This window comes from Pithys albifrons, chromosome 13 (assembly GCF_047495875.1).
Source record: "Pithys albifrons albifrons isolate INPA30051 chromosome 13, PitAlb_v1, whole genome shotgun sequence".
In the NCBI taxonomy this organism is placed as follows: domain Eukaryota; kingdom Metazoa; phylum Chordata; class Aves; order Passeriformes; family Thamnophilidae; genus Pithys; species Pithys albifrons.
Genome location: NC_092470.1, coordinates 18,543,220 through 18,559,506, shown reverse-complemented (window position 1 = coordinate 18,559,506; position 16,287 = coordinate 18,543,220). Strand labels below are relative to the sequence as shown.

The 16,287-nt window shown below is 45.9% G+C and overlaps 3 protein-coding genes across 10 annotated transcripts in view; 1 reads left to right on the top strand and 2 right to left on the bottom strand.

Moving 5' to 3' along the window:
- Positions 1–12,205, bottom strand: part of ASB7 (ankyrin repeat and SOCS box containing 7) — a 35,319-nt gene extending 23,114 nt beyond the window's left edge. For 2 of the 5 annotated variants that reach the window (XM_071568337.1, XM_071568341.1), the window contains exons 1-4: positions 12,074–12,205; positions 11,277–11,371; positions 4,616–4,714; positions 868–1,127 (exon numbers count right to left, since the gene is read on the bottom strand). In XM_071568337.1, coding sequence (XP_071424438.1) covers positions 868–1,078 — 211 coding nt within the window. In that variant the 5' untranslated portion in view covers positions 1,079–1,127; positions 4,616–4,714; positions 11,277–11,371; positions 12,074–12,205. Of the gene's footprint in view, positions 1–867; positions 2,917–2,940; positions 3,057–4,615; positions 4,715–11,276; positions 11,372–12,073 lie in introns of those variants that run through there. The other 3 variants (XM_071568338.1, XM_071568340.1, XM_071568339.1) reach the window with 3 other exon arrangements.
- On the bottom strand, positions 11,946–13,163 carry LOC139677795 (basic proline-rich protein-like). The gene is made up of 2 exons (XM_071568075.1): positions 12,953–13,163; positions 11,946–12,892 (listed from the first exon to the last, which is right to left on the bottom strand). Exons 1-2 carry the CDS (start codon positions 13,161–13,163, stop codon positions 11,946–11,948), a joined length of 1,158 nt encoding a protein of 385 aa, XP_071424176.1.
- CERS3 (ceramide synthase 3) overlaps positions 12,403–16,287 on the top strand; it is a 51,680-nt gene continuing 47,795 nt past the window's right edge. For all 4 annotated transcript variants that reach the window (XR_011698932.1, XM_071568147.1, XM_071568146.1 and 1 more), the window contains exon 1: positions 12,403–12,489. The gene's annotated coding sequence lies outside the window, so the exon portion shown is untranslated. The remainder of the gene's footprint in view (positions 12,490–16,287) is intronic.

Here is a 16,287-nt window from a genome sequence, read left to right as displayed (position 1 = left end):
CACACCCACCTGAGGGGTCGTGTCTACTCATGGGCCAGCAACGATTCCAAAATCCCCTCTGGCTCCCAGAGTCAGATCCCCCAGTGTGGAACTCCCTGCACTGGGGGAGGGACTGGGCAGTCCCACCTAAACCTGAAGGGAGAGAATCTTGGGCTTTGGGACCTCTGGACCACTCACCGGATCCAGAGGAGGGCCAGAACCTCAACAGGAGACCATCACTCTTGACCAGACTGTGACATCATCTGCACCAACAGGTTTTTCCCTTCCTTTTACTTTGGACTCAGGGGAACCACGTGGGGCTCAGCACAGGGGCCACCAAACCCCACTGTGTTTGTGCCCCAGGGGGCTGGGTTACACTGCTGGGGTCTGTGGGTTAATCTCTCTTTGTGCCACTGCATCTATTGTAATATTTTTATTAAATCGTAACTCTGACTCACAATCTCGTTTGTGTTGGGTTCATTTCTCCTGCCGGTTTACCTTTAAACCAGCACAAATGGAAACTGGGCTAGAAAGGATCCAGAGGAAGAGCAGAATTTCAACAGGAGGAGCCCACCACTCTCCACCAGACTGTGCCATCATCTGCACCAACTGATTTGTCCCTTCCTTTTACTTTGGACTCAGGAGAACCACGTGGGGCTCAGCACAGGGGTCAACAAACCCCACTGTGTTTGTGCCCCAGAGGGCTGGGTTACACTTCTGGGGTTTGTGGGTTAATCTCTCTTTGTGCCATTGCATCTATTGCAATATTAACTTGTAACTCTGACTTACAATCTCGTTTGTGTTGGGTTCATTTCTCCTGCTGGTTTACCTTTAAACCAGCACAAATGGGGACTGGGCTGGGAAGCCGTGGGCTGGCTCTGCACTCACCTCCGTGCTCCAGGAACACCCGGACACACCTCTCCTTGCCCCGGGCCGCAGAGAAGTGCAGCAGGGTCCAGCCGTTGGCGTCGCGCCCGTTCGGGGAGTAGCCCTGCTCGAGCATCTTGCGCACGGTGTGCACATCGCCCGCCGCCACGGCCGCCTGGATCTGCAGCTCCTCCTGCAGCTCAGGGTTCCGCCGGCAGTGGTGGTGTAACATCCTAGCGGCATGTGCCTCTCACAGCAGCCTCATGGGGGCACGCGGGCACCTGGAGCAACAGGAAGCACGTATCAGTTAGGATTGGGATGAACAGTAAGTCAGGGATAAAGAAATGCAGTGCTACAGATTCTCTGGAGATGCAAAGCCTGTTACACACAAGAGGAAACCCACACGACCCCACAGTTATTAGGAAATCAGAGAATGTGGGTCACATCACTGAACTGCAAAAGAGAAGGACACTTACATGTTATAAACAGAATCATAGAATGGATTGGGTTGGAAAAGACCTCCAAGATCATCAAGTCCAACCCTTGGGCCAACTCCAGTCCCTTTACCAGATCATGGCACTCAGTGCCACGGCAAAGCTCAGCTGAAAAACCTTCAGGGATGGGGAATTCACCCCCTCTCTGGGCAGCCCATTCCAATGCCTGAGCACTCTCTCTGCAAAGAATTTCTTTCTGCTCTCCAACTTCAATTTCCCCTGTCAGAGCTTGAGCCCATCGTGCCCCCTTGTCCTATTGCTGAGTGCCTGGGAGAAGAGACCAATCCCCACCTGGCCAGAACTTCCCTTCAGGGAGTTCCAGACAGTGCTGAGGTCACCTCTGAGCCTCCTCTTCTCCAGGCTAAACACCCCCAGCTCCCTCAGCCTCTCCCCACAGCACTTGTGCTCCAGTCCCTTCTCCAGCCTCGTTGCTCTTCTCTGGACCAGCATATTCTTCAGAAATGACAGCAGCAAACAACAGTTCACAAGTAAAGCTCCTGAGCAATAAGCAAAATGAAAAATCTCCAGAACTCAACAATCATTTAAAAATCACAACACCTGCGTTGCTGACTCCAGAGGTGCTGGTTAAACTGTTGCATGAAGCAGCACTGCACTGCTACAGCAACTGAACGAGGACAATCTTTATTTTTCTAGACATGTATCCCCTCTAAGCTTCAGTGGAGATAATTTTATTTTACTAACATAATCCTGTGACCTACTGTATGTGAATCTGAGTAACACTGAAGTTCAAACCGCAAACTCACATTTTCTTTTCTTCTTTTTCACCATTTTTTTTTTAATTAGAGCCTACTGTCTGTATTCTGGCTTGGCATTTCTTAGTCAGTACATAAAGGCTGCAAAGAACTTTTACACTGCAAAAATCAGACACAAAGATAGTAATATAAGACCTGAAAATGTAAGTGCAGTTACTCCAGCCCTGTCAAACACCATGAGAACATACACAGAACTATTCCATTTCTAATTACCTTGACACAGTATATGAGAGCTGGGCCAAAAGGTTATCTGAAATAGCCATTTTAAGAGCCTAGAAACAAGCACATATTGGGGAAAAAAGGGAAGTACTACAGTCCATGCTCTGTTTGAAAAGTACCCATCTGCAGTTCTACTTGGTGATAAGAAAAAACCAGGTATTTAAGGATTTTTCCACAGTACACAAAGCGTTTACATTTCCCATACATTGTAATGTATCCCGCAGTCCTAGAATGGAAAGGAGTATCAGAAGCAAGAATAAAAGCAGGGTATGGAAAAGGGAATGTTGAGCAATGGGAGCCTCAGAAAGTATTTAAAACCTGTTGCAATGGGTATTAACAGAGAACTAAGAGATTAGAAAGAGGAATGTATTTAAACTCCTTCAAAGTTAATCAAGATTTAACTACAGAGAAAAGTTCTGAACACAAACCCTAAAATTTACAATAACCTTGGTGTATTAGGCTGTCAACCCACATCATCACCTAAACCCTCCTATGTAAATATGCTATGGATTTCCAGATCCTTGTGATCCACAGGTCATTCAAGAGACATGGCAATCAACTCCCCATGTCCCACTGGGCACTTGTTTTCCTGGGATCCAGACACACACACGGACAAGAGGAGAGTGAAGACATCAATCACTGCCATCTCTGCAGATAAAGGCCCAGCTCTGGGTTTGCTCTTCTACAACCTCGTCGTGCCCACGGCAGAGAAGTTCTTCATCTGCTTTTTGGAGAGATATAAACTCGTAATTACCAGGTAGCTCCAGTGACCCCACTTGCACTGCAAATATGGAAATGACATCCAGTAAATGCCTGTCCCTGACATTTATAAATGCTTCAACTTACCATGTATGGCAACGATCACTGCTTCAGCACAGGGTTATTAAAAAAGACTTTTCAGCTCCATATGTCATACATGGCTTAGGAATTGGCTTTGTTTTGTTTTATAATGTGAACATTATCTGAGACTGGAAGGAAAGGGGATTTACAAAACAGCCACTGCTAATTCACTAGGTCAGCTTTTGCAGCATATTCCAAAAATCAAACTTGGTTAATCTGATGGCAATGGAAGTATTTCTATTGACTCTAATAAGCTTTTGCTAAGCTCTTTTCTAAACTCCAATTAGCACTTCAGGACATGCTCACCTACAGGACAGTGAGCCTGACTTCTTTCTGCACCACACCACTAACAGCACTGTCAATGGAATTCCAGTTACAGGAATCAACCTTTCTCTGGATTTGCAGGTGAAAACTGCCTGTAGAATCCAACTGATAATAAATATGAGTCGTGCAAAACCCTTATAAAAAATAACAACTCAGACTTTAGCCTCAGTCTCTGAATATCTACAATACCCAGTTTTTCTCAAACTGAGAATATCTGATCAAAAGTTAATATAAACAAACTTTCTGCTGCCATTTTAACAATCCTTTCTTCTAAAGGATTAATATTTGCAAGCCCTCATGTGATCCTGAAAATTAAGGTCAGAACAGCTGGTCAGAGTCTATGGAAAAGGTGGGATGACTAAAGAGATGAAGAGAAATGGGATTCCTCATTGAAGTGACCAGCAGCATCCCCTGCAACTCTCTCTGGAGACAGTTGGTTAAGGGAAAGCAAAGCTCTCTCCCTCACACTTCTCAGCTGGTGGGTATATTTGTAATGCAGCATTATAAGAAATTGGCATTGGCCCCATATGTTGCATGTGACTCGCAGAGCTTATTCAAATTAGCTGGTACTGAAGTACATAAGGACTCAAACATACAAAGCAGAAGACAAAGTCAGGCAGCTCCTTTTATCACTTGCACAGTTTTTCTGTAAATATCCCCTCTTCCATCTCACCCCCATGGCAAGCAATGAAATTCAAATTACAAGAATACTTAACCATAACATTAAAGGTTTCAGGATAGTTTTAGGCAAACACCAGCTTTGAAAACATTTCCACTTCTGCCCCATAGATCATTTAAAAATCCTGTTTGCAAATCCCCCCTTAAGACATCAATCTTTGGAGAAGGGAAGGAGGACTACTGGAAGTAGCCCTTTGGCATTTAATATTTAATGTTTTGCAGCTGCAATCAATCTCATTCAGAACACAGCATGCATTTGGGTTCTTACACATTGGTTTTCTGCATGCAAGTGAAAAAAAAAACAACTAAATGAAGCACAGAGGGGAAAAATGCACCTATATATTGTTGGTTATAATGGTTGTGTAGATGAAAATGGAGGACAACAGCAGTTAATTGATTTTGCAAGTACAACAGGATAAATTCATTGTGGTCCTGAATTACCTTGTAAGAGGTTGTTACTCTGTGATGGATGTCCCACTCCTCATGGTCTTCACTATTCATAATCTTCTGTGCCCATGTGTGTCAAACAACCTGCTACCCCTTAAAAAAAGAGATTTCTTATAAGTTGCAAAGAATAAAAGTGACAGTTTTACTTTGTACTTATGCTTGAATGCTACATTTTAATGCATTTATGTCAGAAAAGACCCCAGAGTGTGTTCTCTTTCATTATCAGAGTCCTCCAGAGGTTGGGACAGGGAAGAGTTTGCTTCTGCCAGATGAGCAAAAGCTACAGAGGGTATTTTATGGAAGTCAAGGGAAACAAGAGATGTGCTTCCTGTCTGGAGCAAACCTTGAATGAATGGCCCAAACTCTGCCCTAAGGACGATGTGCATCTGCTCCTGTATGGAACAGGAATGGATGCAAAGGTTATAGTAAGTGTTTCTGCCTGACTGCTCAACCTTTCCCTGTGGGAGTCAGATGCCAGGAAAAACATTCAGGATCCACTTAGTTCTTCCCAAACCATTTGGGTAGTATTTTTGTTTCTTTTTTTTTTTGTTCTTTTTGTATGGAGGTTTTCTTTCTTTTAAATCTCCATCCCATCTCTGCTTCCCAAAGTAAAGAATAAAAGCTGACCACGTGGAGCATTGACCTCTGTCCCTCAGGGGGATTTCTGGTGCCACCAGCCAGATTTCTGGTCTCCTGCCCCTCCTGTGCCAGCTCAGGCTGATACAGGCTGAGTTTCATGAACAGCTAAAGCACCTTCACCATGCAAGCAATGCCAGCACCTCAAATATCTTCATCCTTTTCTTAATACATAAAAACTACCCTTATAATAGCAAGGTTTACCAAATGCCAGTTTTGATCCCTATCCACACTCTTGCTTCAGACTAACCCTCCTGATCCTCCCTCCTTGTCACCTGCAGTTAACAGGATCAGTCCCAGAACGTTTCTCACAGCCTGGACTCAATTATTAATTCTTTGTACACCTCTCTCTGACCTTTTGTTTCCTCTGGCTGCAGCTTTTAGTGACAGGCCCCCTTGTCCTGTGTGAGCACTGCAATATAATAAACAATAAACCCATTAAATACTGAACTGTCCAGCAGATCCCACAAACCCAACTGTGACCTGTTCCTCCTGCACCAAACACTCCCATGAACTGTGCAGCTTTCAGCTTGAGTTCCAATTTCTGCCACTTAATGCAACATGAAATCATCTTTCCTGACGATGGCTCAGAGAGGAGGGGGGGAAAAAAGCTCTTTTCATCCCTCTTCTGTGCATTTTCCAGGAGCTTTGCCTCCCAAGATAAAGCATACAAGGTCTTCAGATATGCTCAGAGCCCTGCACAAAACTGCACTGCCATGACCTAATTTGATCACATTTCCAGCCTTGTTTCTTTGCATAGATGATCAGTCGTTCACCTTTTTTTATTTTTTTCAGAATTTTTGCATGATTTTCACTTTAAAACCCACACATTTTTTATTAGCTGATGCAAATTAGAATTGCACTGACTTCACAGACTACAGACAAGGTAACAGATTGCTCCACTAAAAAAGTAACAAGCTTTTTCCCCCCCAAAGGAAAATTAGCTGCATATGGCAAGAGTAAGATCTGCAACTTTAACAAAAAGAAGTCATATTTAGTAAAAGTAAAGCTCTCTCACTCAATGACTAAACAAAGTTTGCTTAAAATACTAATAATTATAGTAGAAGCAGCACTGAATTAAAATAATAAGACAAACACCTTCATTATCTATTGATAATGTCTCATGTTGTCAAAGAGATCTTACACTTCTCTACATCAATGTGTCACTTCTTTAAAGTCACTGCAAACATGATGTGGAAAATTAATTCCAACATATGTATATACTTACTTTAAAGGAAGTGAAAGGTTGGTACCAAAAGCAAGACCTTAAAATACAGCATTTTGCTCATTCAAATGCCCTGATAGATAGACCTGATAGCAAAATCACTGTAGGGTGATGGCCCTGATAAGGCCTGATGGGTTCAGGGAAATGCCTCAGCCCCCTGCAGAGAAATGCTCCAAGCAGAGGACAAAGGGCTTTCAAACTGATAAGATTAACAAAAGATGGAGTGTTAAGACATAGCGCGGCCTTTTGTGACATCTTCAAGGGCCCACCTCACCTCAGGGCATCACCATCACCCTCCCAATAGATTGACTTGGCCACACAAACCACATGGAAGAAGAAAAAAGGTATAAAAAGTGTTTGGAGTTTAAACTCCAGAAGGAGAGGGAAATATGCCGGTGTCTGGGTGAGGGGAACTGCTGCATCTTGTCTGGAACAATGTAGGGGTGAGGAGACCATGTGCTTTCTATCGTTTCTAACTTTACTTTCTTCCTTTCTTCCTTTGATTCTTACTTTATAAGCATTTCTTTTACTAAATGTGTTTTGCTACCTTAATACTAATTACAGTAACTTGCTTCACACTTTTTTTATATTGGTTATTGCTTTTTGCTATTCTCACTTTGCAACACAGTTTCTTTTTTCCACATGTGTGTTGATAAGAAGCAGCTCTGCTCTTCCCTTTTGCTTTGTGTTACAGAGAGTGGTGTGCAAGATATTTCATTGTCTTATGTTATTGAGAGAGTGTCTGGGTAAGTGTTTTAGGTGGCTGTTTGTAGTTAGTAGTTCTTTGTTGCTGGTTTCTGTCTGTTGGGAAGATGGGATACGTTGCTGTGTTGTAACTTGAGTTTGGTGTGTTTGTCTCTGTAGAATGTGTTCGGTGCTGGTTTCTTTTGGGCTCTTTTATTACCAATTCAATACAATCTTGCAGCTGAACGTTCTCACCGGCAAAGCAGAACCCACAATAACTGTCACATATTTGTGTTAATAAATGTTATTTTGGGAGCTGTTGTGAGAAAAGTTCTTTTCTGGCTTCGTATTAGAAGTCAGAAAACCTTCCAACCTGTGGGCTGTCCGTTAGTTGGCAGACAGTGTTGGGGAACACAAGGCTCTGATTGTCTAGAAGTGCTTATTGCTGGTAATTCTCTCCCTGGCTGAAGTGAAGCTTCACATCAGAGGTCAGAACCCCTTCCATCCTGTGTGCTGTCAGGTAAAAGACAGACAGAGTTGGGTACATCAGGATCTGATTGTCTGGAAGCACTTACAGCTAATAACTTTTAATTAATACCGTTAAGACTAGAAATCTTTGCATTTCTGTCTCCCTCCTCCCTTTCATGTGACACACACCCAAGAGCAGAATAAGGACCACAACACATCCCATTACAGATGACATTTAGTATCTGGCATAGACCTAATCAGTGTAGATCTAAGTTGCCTGTGGTTGAAGCATTTCAAGACATTTAAATCAAATAAATAAAAGAAAAAATAAAGCCCTGTGGAATAAGGATAATCACATCAGCCTTTATTAGTCTCACAACTTACTTCTCCCACCCATTTCAAAACTTGAACAAGTTAAATGTGTTAAATGTGCAAAAGGAATTCTGAAAATGGTCAGTGTTCATTTTTTGACAAATTGAAACATGACCATCACCTTCATCTGTCACTCAGTCTCCTCTATCAGCAGCTCTTCAGACAAAAGAGTAATGCAAACAATTGTGTTATTATTTGCATTCTCATATCACAACCATGAAGTTTGCAAATAACATGTGAAATATTAAAATTTCAGAGCCTTATAACCCTGGCTCTATTTTCTAATGGTTGTTCCAAGCTTCACCCCAGACAGACAGACAGACATCAAGTGAGGTATCGCTGTGGCTGAGATGAAAATCACCAAGCACCACATGGGGTTTGCAATGAGTTAACAGTGCCTGAATCCAAAACATCACAGAGGAACTGCTACTTCAAAGGCAAGAAGCCTCCACTCTTCACAAGCTGTCATTAGAAGTTACACATTTCTTGTCAGAGCTCCTGTAATGCCATCTCATAGCTTGGACACACTAAATTTAAAATAAGTCAAAGAGGTAATCTGCAAGTGCCCCACCAAGTTCAGCTGTTCCCAGTGCTGGAGCTGCTGCTGTTCCACACTCATGTCCCCCACCAAATTCAGGCTTCCCCAGCACTGGAGCTGCTGCTGTTCCACACTCATGTCCCCCACCAAATTCAGGCTTCCCCAGCACTGGAGCTGCTGCTGTTCCACACCCACGTCCCCCACCAAGTTCAGGTGTTTCCAGCACTGGAGCTGCTGCTGTTCCACACTCATGTCCCCCACCAAGTTCAGGTGTTCCCAGCACTGGAGCTGCTGCTCCTCCACACTAATGAGCAGCTGCCGTGCTTTCTGCAGGTGGGTGAAACCCAAGCACAGGGGTGTTGTTTTACCAACAATTATCCATTTCACAGACAGCTTGGGAGGCCTGGCTTTTGGGCTTGATGGAGAACCAGAGGAATCACCCAGGTCATGTGACTTCAGGTCCACAAACCTGATGGAAATCTCACCTTCAGAAAGCACATCAGCTGTTAACCATCCTCATCCATAGACTGACAACCTTAACCACAAGCCAGGGAATAAAATCCTGCAACTCTTTCCAAATCCAGGACCTCAGTGCTATTGCTACAGCAAGGCCTTAGGGATCTTTTTCAGAAGAGAATGTTGTATCAGGTTCACACAGCCAGAACCTGCCCCCTCAAGATGTGCACTGACAAACTGCAGGGAGCTTGGAGGGCCTCTTGTAGCAAGAAAAAATACAAATACTCCTCTAACTTACAGGGGTGCTGCTATTAAGTTTGAAACTATAAAAGTCAGATGAAAGCTGAGCCTTAAAAGTAATAATTTGTATTAAGGGCTAATGACTAAGATTTTTGTATTTTAACATGACTTGCTACCACTAAAGAACCCAAACACCAACACTGCATGGAATGACAGGAGGAGGAACCAATGGCCAGTTCACACCACATCAAAGTAGTCACTTCAGCACTAATACTCAAAGCATGGCTGGTGAACAAGATGAGTGCTGCTTATAGAGTTTGTGTCATTCAACAATCTCTTTAAGTGCATTTGGTAAGTATTTCTATTTAATACAACCTAAAAGAATCCAAGTGGACAAAATTCGTTGGAAGTCTTCAGTGGATAAAGCAAGATGTTCACTGTGATCTCATCATTCTGTAAGCACTGCTGGAACAACAGAATAAAGCCTCTCAGACAACACACTTCCTTTAAGGGTTTAGAACTCACAATAAGGCAAAATAATCCCAAAATGAGCACACAGCCTGAAGAGTAAAACTTCCTCTACAACAGGAAGGAGCTCCCAAAATCAAATGAAAACTTAGGTCTCCTTTTGTGAATAAATCCCAAAGATCTCACGACTTCTCAGCACCAAGAGGTGCCCTCTTGGAGCAGCTCCAGCCCTGACAGGAGATCACTGGGTGGTTATGAAGAGAGTCACAATAAAGCAAATTCAGATGAAACAGCTGTGCCATAACTGCACTGCTGAGTTTGCACTGATGCCCATCAGTCCCACCTATTGGCACAAAAATCCCTCCTGCAACCACACTGGGCACGTCCACATGTTCCACTGTTACCTGGGGGTTGGTGGTATGTTATCAAGGTAACATGGAATATTTCTCCCCTGTACTCAGAACTCGTTGCATTTGTGTTACAGAGGGATTTTCTATTTAATCCTTGACATGCAGCAGCTCCTCTTTGCCATGTGCTAAAGACACCTCAATGGGAAAAACAAGGCAGCCTTGACCAAGACTGCTGGCAACAGGTACTGCTCCTTCCCCTGCAAATCAACTCACTGCCAGCAGTGACCAACCCTTTGGTACAGTCAGTGACACCTCTGAAAACACCACAAAGACCAGAGGGACCTGCACAGAGGGTGGATCTGCCAAAATAACCAACTCACCTACATTTGAGACAGCTCAGAAGGGATTCAAGGCAGACTCTGCATGAAGAGAAGGCTCAGAAACGCCACCATTGGAAGCACAGGAACAGCAGGATGCAGAGAAAGGCTGACTGACATCACTCACCCCCCACTCTCTCTCCTAGAACCCATCTCTTCATCTCACACACAGTTCTCCTGCAGAACAGCCCTCCCTCTGAAACAGAACCTTCCTCCTACCAGCAGGCTTGGTTTGGATGACTCCTTTCATTTTTTCCCCTAAGCACCTAACAGCATTATCTCCTTCTATGATCTCAGCCCAAAAAAGTAAGTACTTGTAAACAAGCACCATCCAATTAAATGAATTCCAATTTCTGCAGCTCCGTTACAACACACCCAAAAGTGACCCACGCAGGAGTCGGGTATGACTAAACCAACCTAAAGCAATTACCCTGACCTAGCCCAAAAAAAGAATCCAGAATCTAGGCAGAAACAAATCCAGGGCTGAACCCCCCAAAAATCTGTGAAAAGCTTTTAAGAAAAGACCCTTTTAACAACCCAGAGTGAAGTAATTTTAAGTGACATTCCTCAGATGCAATCCCAAAAAACCCCCCATGAAATAGCAATTCATAAAATAACATTTGCAGATTAATTTTAGAAAATCACAAAGTGTTACCAGAGGAACTCGACTTCAAATGGGCTTCAGAGCTTTCAAACTTTAAAAGGTCAACAACAAGTAGGTTTTAAGAGAACAAAGAAATCTAATGCTACCTATTGAAACCCATAAAAACGCAACACGAGGCCCCAGTCTCAGCCAAACCATGTGTCGAGGATGACTCTGAGAGTCTAAATGAATCATCACCTTTCTGGGGGGGGGTTGAGTGCTGTTTTCCCACTTCTGTCTTATTTCATTCTTTGGAGTCGCAATTTTTAATTCTCCTTTAAGGCAGCTTAAACCTAAAAAAAAATGAAAGTAGAACTCAGCCATGCAATTACATAAAAGGGAGAAACGAAGAACAAAAATGGTTAATACAAAAGCAACAGCAGAGCGAAATAGGAAGAGTCTCCAAAAATCTGGAAGAGAAAAGGGTTATCCACCAAAATCGGGATCTCTGCTGGAAAAGCAGGGCACTGTCGGTGGATACGGAGGAGTTGGGGGGAATCACAGCGGCGGGAGCTGCTGCCCTGTCACGGCAGCGCCTCGGGGGGATGGAAGTGCCGCCGAGCGCTGGGGAACGGGACAGGAAGTAACCCCGAAAGCGGAGCTGCTGGGAAACCCAACCGTGCCGGTGCTCGCTGGAGTTGGGGCTGCGGGAGCCGCCGCCGCGCACTCACAGACACGCTCACACGCACTCACACACACACACTCACACACTCGCACACAAAACCCGGCCGAGCGCGGCCCCGAAGGCCCCGCGGCCGCAAACGCCCCCGGGGGGCTGCGTTCGGCACCCTCAGTGCGGCCAGCGACGGCAACGGCCCGGAGCGCGCCGGGGGCGCTCCCAGGGGCGGCGCGGGGGCCGCCACCCCCTCACGGGCAGCGCGGCCCGGGGGGGCCCTCGCAGCCGCGCCCCGCGCCCGAGGGGCTGCCCGGGGCGGGCGAGGGGAGGCCAGGGGGTCGCGCCCCCGTGTCCCGCCGGTGCCCGCGCCGGGGGTTACCTGTTGGTGGCGGGGCCCGCGGGCCCGGGCAGGGCCGCCCCCCGCGCTGGCGGCGCCGCCGGGGGGGTCGCGGGGGGGCCGCGCCGAGCCGAGCGGGGACACTCCGCTCCGGGCCGCCCCCCTCCGGCTCGCCGCGGGGTCGGCGGGCGGGCACTGACCCGCGCCGCCACCAATCAGCGCCCGCCGCGCCGGCCCCGCCCCCGCCCGCGCGCCCGCCGGCGCGGTCGGATTGGCCGCGGCGCCGCCGCTGCCGCGTCCCATTGGCCGCCAGGGCTGACGGCAGCCACGCCCCCTCTGCGGGCCCGTCCCGCTGCCGTAAAGCTAAAGGCGGGGGGTGAGGCTTTGCGACAGAGGGTGGTGGTGGTTCCGGCGCTGCGGCGGAGCGGAGCTTGGGCCTCGCGGTGCTCCCGGGGCCGGTGAGCGGCGGCCGCTGCCGGGAAGGGCCGGGCCGGACCGGGCCCGTGTGCGCCGCGGCGCGGGGGGACCGAGCGGGGCCGCGGGCGGGCGGGGGGGCGAGGGGCGGGGCCTGGAGGGAAAGGGGCGTGGACCTGAGGAGTGTGGGCGGGGTCTGCTGCGAGGGGGCTGGGCCTAGCGGGGCAAGGGGCGGGGTTTGTGCAAGGGGCGGGGCCTCGGGGGCGCGAGGCGGTGGCGGGAGAGGCCGGGGGCGACCCGTGAGGGGCCGAGGGGGAGTGAGAGTTGAGGGCGAACCGTGAAGGGCCGAGGGAGCTCCGGCCGGGCGGTCTGAAGGGTCGCGGGGTTGGTCCCCTTCTCTGAAGGCCCCGGGTCTGCCCAGGGCGGGTGGCGGGGCGAGGAGCCGCGCTGGTGGAAGAACAGGAGGGCTCGGGTGCCTTCAGGCCATGGCAGGGGCGTGTCGCCGACAGCCGCGTGTCGCCGACAGCTGCCGGCCCTCCCGCTGCCCACCCCGGCTCTGCTGTGGGAGGTGCGGTGAGGGCCTGGTGAGAGGCAAACTCTGCATGGAGAGATGAGCCTGCGAAGTCACCGCAGGTCCAAGTAGTTCAGAGTGTATTTTATTTATTAAATGCTTCGAACATTCATGATCCAGAGCCTCCAGATCATAAACAAAAGTCATGCACTGCAGGTTCACTTTGCCTTTTCTGATTTAGTTTTTAAACGAAAATAGAGTGGGTATTTTGGATAGTTTGTTTTCTCCCGTTTGCTACTCACGTGATTGACATTTAACAGTGTATATAATAGGGAAAAATAATACAGAGACTTGACAATAGCTAATTATGCCTCTTCACTAATACCTCTGAGTAATTGTGTGTCATCATAAGCTGTTTGTGTGAGTAAAAAAAACTAAAAAAAAAATCAAACCCAAACCCCTGTGAGGATGGGCAGGCCCTGGCACAGGTGCCCAGAGAAAGCTGTGGCTGCCCCATCCCTGGGAGTGTCCAAGGCCAGGCTGGACAGGGCTTGGAGCAACCTGAGATAGTGGAAAGTGTCCCTGCCCATGGCAGGGGGTGGAAGGAGATGAGCTTTAAGGTTTCCTCCAACCCAACCTATTCTGTGAGTCCATGAAAGTTTCTATGCCTTGCTGTTAAGTTTCCCACCTTGTAGGAATTCATGTGTTTCATAACTCTGATTTGGGATATTCCCAAGGTGTTTGCAACCACTTAAACTTCACTTGCTTGGTTTGTGATGCTCCTTAAACCCTACAGGCTTCAGCTGCCATCTGGGTTTTCATCTTCCCTTCTTCATTACCTTTGCCATCAAATTTCTTTTGCAGCCCCTCTTGGCTTTGGTTTTATTAATCATGAAAATAACATAAAACACTTATTTAGTTTTTTTATTTTCTGTATAGTTTCCCTTTCTGCCTGATCAGTCTCTGTGTGAGGTTTCTGAACTGTTTCCTCTTGTTTATGCAGGAGTCTGGCACTGTGAGGCATTACCTTAATTGGTTTTTAGATGCTGTCATGAACAGCTCAGATAAATAATACAAGTGAGGGTTGGAGTTTGTCATTTCTTGTATATGAATATGATTCCTTTCTTTACTCCTCAGCTTTGAGCTCTCACTGTGCTCTCTTGCCGTGTCTGAAACAAATTTAGTCCTTGTCTGACGTTTTCCCCCTCTTTGAAGTAAATTCCTTCAAAATAAGCCCCCTCACTTTTCCTTTACTTCAGTGACTTGTGTTTGTGAGCTGCTGTCATGTGTGAGTGAGACATCTCTTAGAGATGTTTTTATAAATAAATTAATGGTGGATCATAAATGTGTTATGGCAGGATCAGGAAATCACAATCCATCTCATGTGGGGAGGGGAAATGTCCTAGAAAAGTTCTGAATCTCTTCTGCCTTGACCTCTTACTGGGCTGTGTGAATTTGTGCAGATCTGCCCATTTAATGTGCAGGGTGATAATTCAAGTTGATCTTGAACACGGAAGCAAATGTGTTGAGATAATTTTACTTTATTGGGTATTAATTTAGGAAGAAATAAAACTCAAAGATAGGAACAACAGCCATATAAAATATTTAGAGCGATTGCGGCGAGAATTTTACGAGGTCTCAGGTCATAAATTTCCACCTCAAGTAAAATTCCAAATAGATTCTGCAAACGAAGGAGGAATTTATTGCCTGAAGTATCAGATTTATTGTCTACATCTAAAATGTGGAATATGGGAAGGAATGGGGGAAGGATTCTTGTTTCTCTCTGATGAGGAACATACTGGAACATTTGGAGTTTTCGGGCCAGCCATTGCTGAATGTGTCTTCAAAAATACCAACCAGAGTGAACTGGAGATCAGGTGCAGTTAAAAAATCAGGTGCTAAAGATGAAGGTGTAATTCTCAATATTTGGTGTTATTTTAAAAACTTGTGAAGATGATAAACTAACCCCAAAATGCCTCTTCTGCTGACTTTTGCAGTTTCGTTGTTTTCTTGTGTCCTGCTAAAAAGCAACAGTCATTTCAAATATTTGGTCTGATGAAAAACTGTCTTTAGAATGTCTTACTGGTTGGAAGACTGAGCTGTTTTCTTCCTTTGGTAAAAAAAGGAGAAAGGCTACAATTAAATAAAAGCCAACTCCAGCTGGATGGCTGCAGGAGTGTCACGTGAAAGGGAGGAGGGAGACAGAAATGCAAAGATTTCTAGTCTTAACGGTATTAATTAAAAGTTATTTGCTGTAAGTGCTTCCAGACAATCAGATCCTGATGTACCCAACTCTGTCTGTCTTTTACCTGACAGCACACAGGATGGAAGGGGTTCTGACCTCTGATGTGAAGCTTCACTTCAGCCAGGGAGAGAATTACCAGCAATAAGCACTTCTAGAGAATCAGAGCCTTGTGTTCCCCAACCCTGTCTGCCAACTAATGGACAGCCCACAGGTTGGAAGGTTTTCTGACTTCTAATACGAAGCCAGAAAAGAACTTTTCTCACAACAGCTCCCAAAATAACATTTATTAACACAAATATGTGACAGTTATTGTGGGTTCTGCTTTGCTGGTGAGAATGTTCAGCTGCAAGATTGTATTGAATTGGTAATAAAAGAGCCCAAAAGAAACCAGCACCAAACACATTCTACAGAGACAAACACACCAAACTCAAGTTACAACACAGCAACGTATCCCATCTTCCCAACAGACAGAAACCAGCAACAAAGAACTACTAACTACAGCCACCTAAAACACTTATCCAGACACTCTCTCAATAACATAAGACAATGAAATATCTTGCACACCACTCTCTGTAACACAAAGCAAAAGGGAAGGGCAGAGCTGCTTCTTATCAACACACATGTGGAAAAAAGAAACTGCACACTGAAAGTGAAGCCAGTTACTGAAGTTGCAAAACAGAGCTGGTCTTAGAAAAGTGAGAATAGCAAAAAGCAATAACCAATATAAAGTAGCAAAGTGTGAAGCAAGTTACTGTTATTAGTATTAAGGTAGCAAAACACATTTAGTAAAAGAAATGCTTATAAAGTAAGAATCAAAGTAAGAAAGGTAGAAAGTAAAGAAAGTTAGAAACAACAGAAAGCACATGGTCTCCTCACCCCTACATTGTTCCAAGAGAAGCTGCAGCAGTTCCCCTCACAGAGTTTAAACTCTAAACACTTTTTATACCTTTTTTTTCTTCCATGTGGTTTGTGTGGCCAAGTCAATCTATTGGGAGGGTGATGGTGATGCCCTGAGGTGAGGTGGGCCCTTGAAGATGTCGCAAAAGGCCCTGCTATGTCTTAACACTACATCTTTTGTTAATCTTA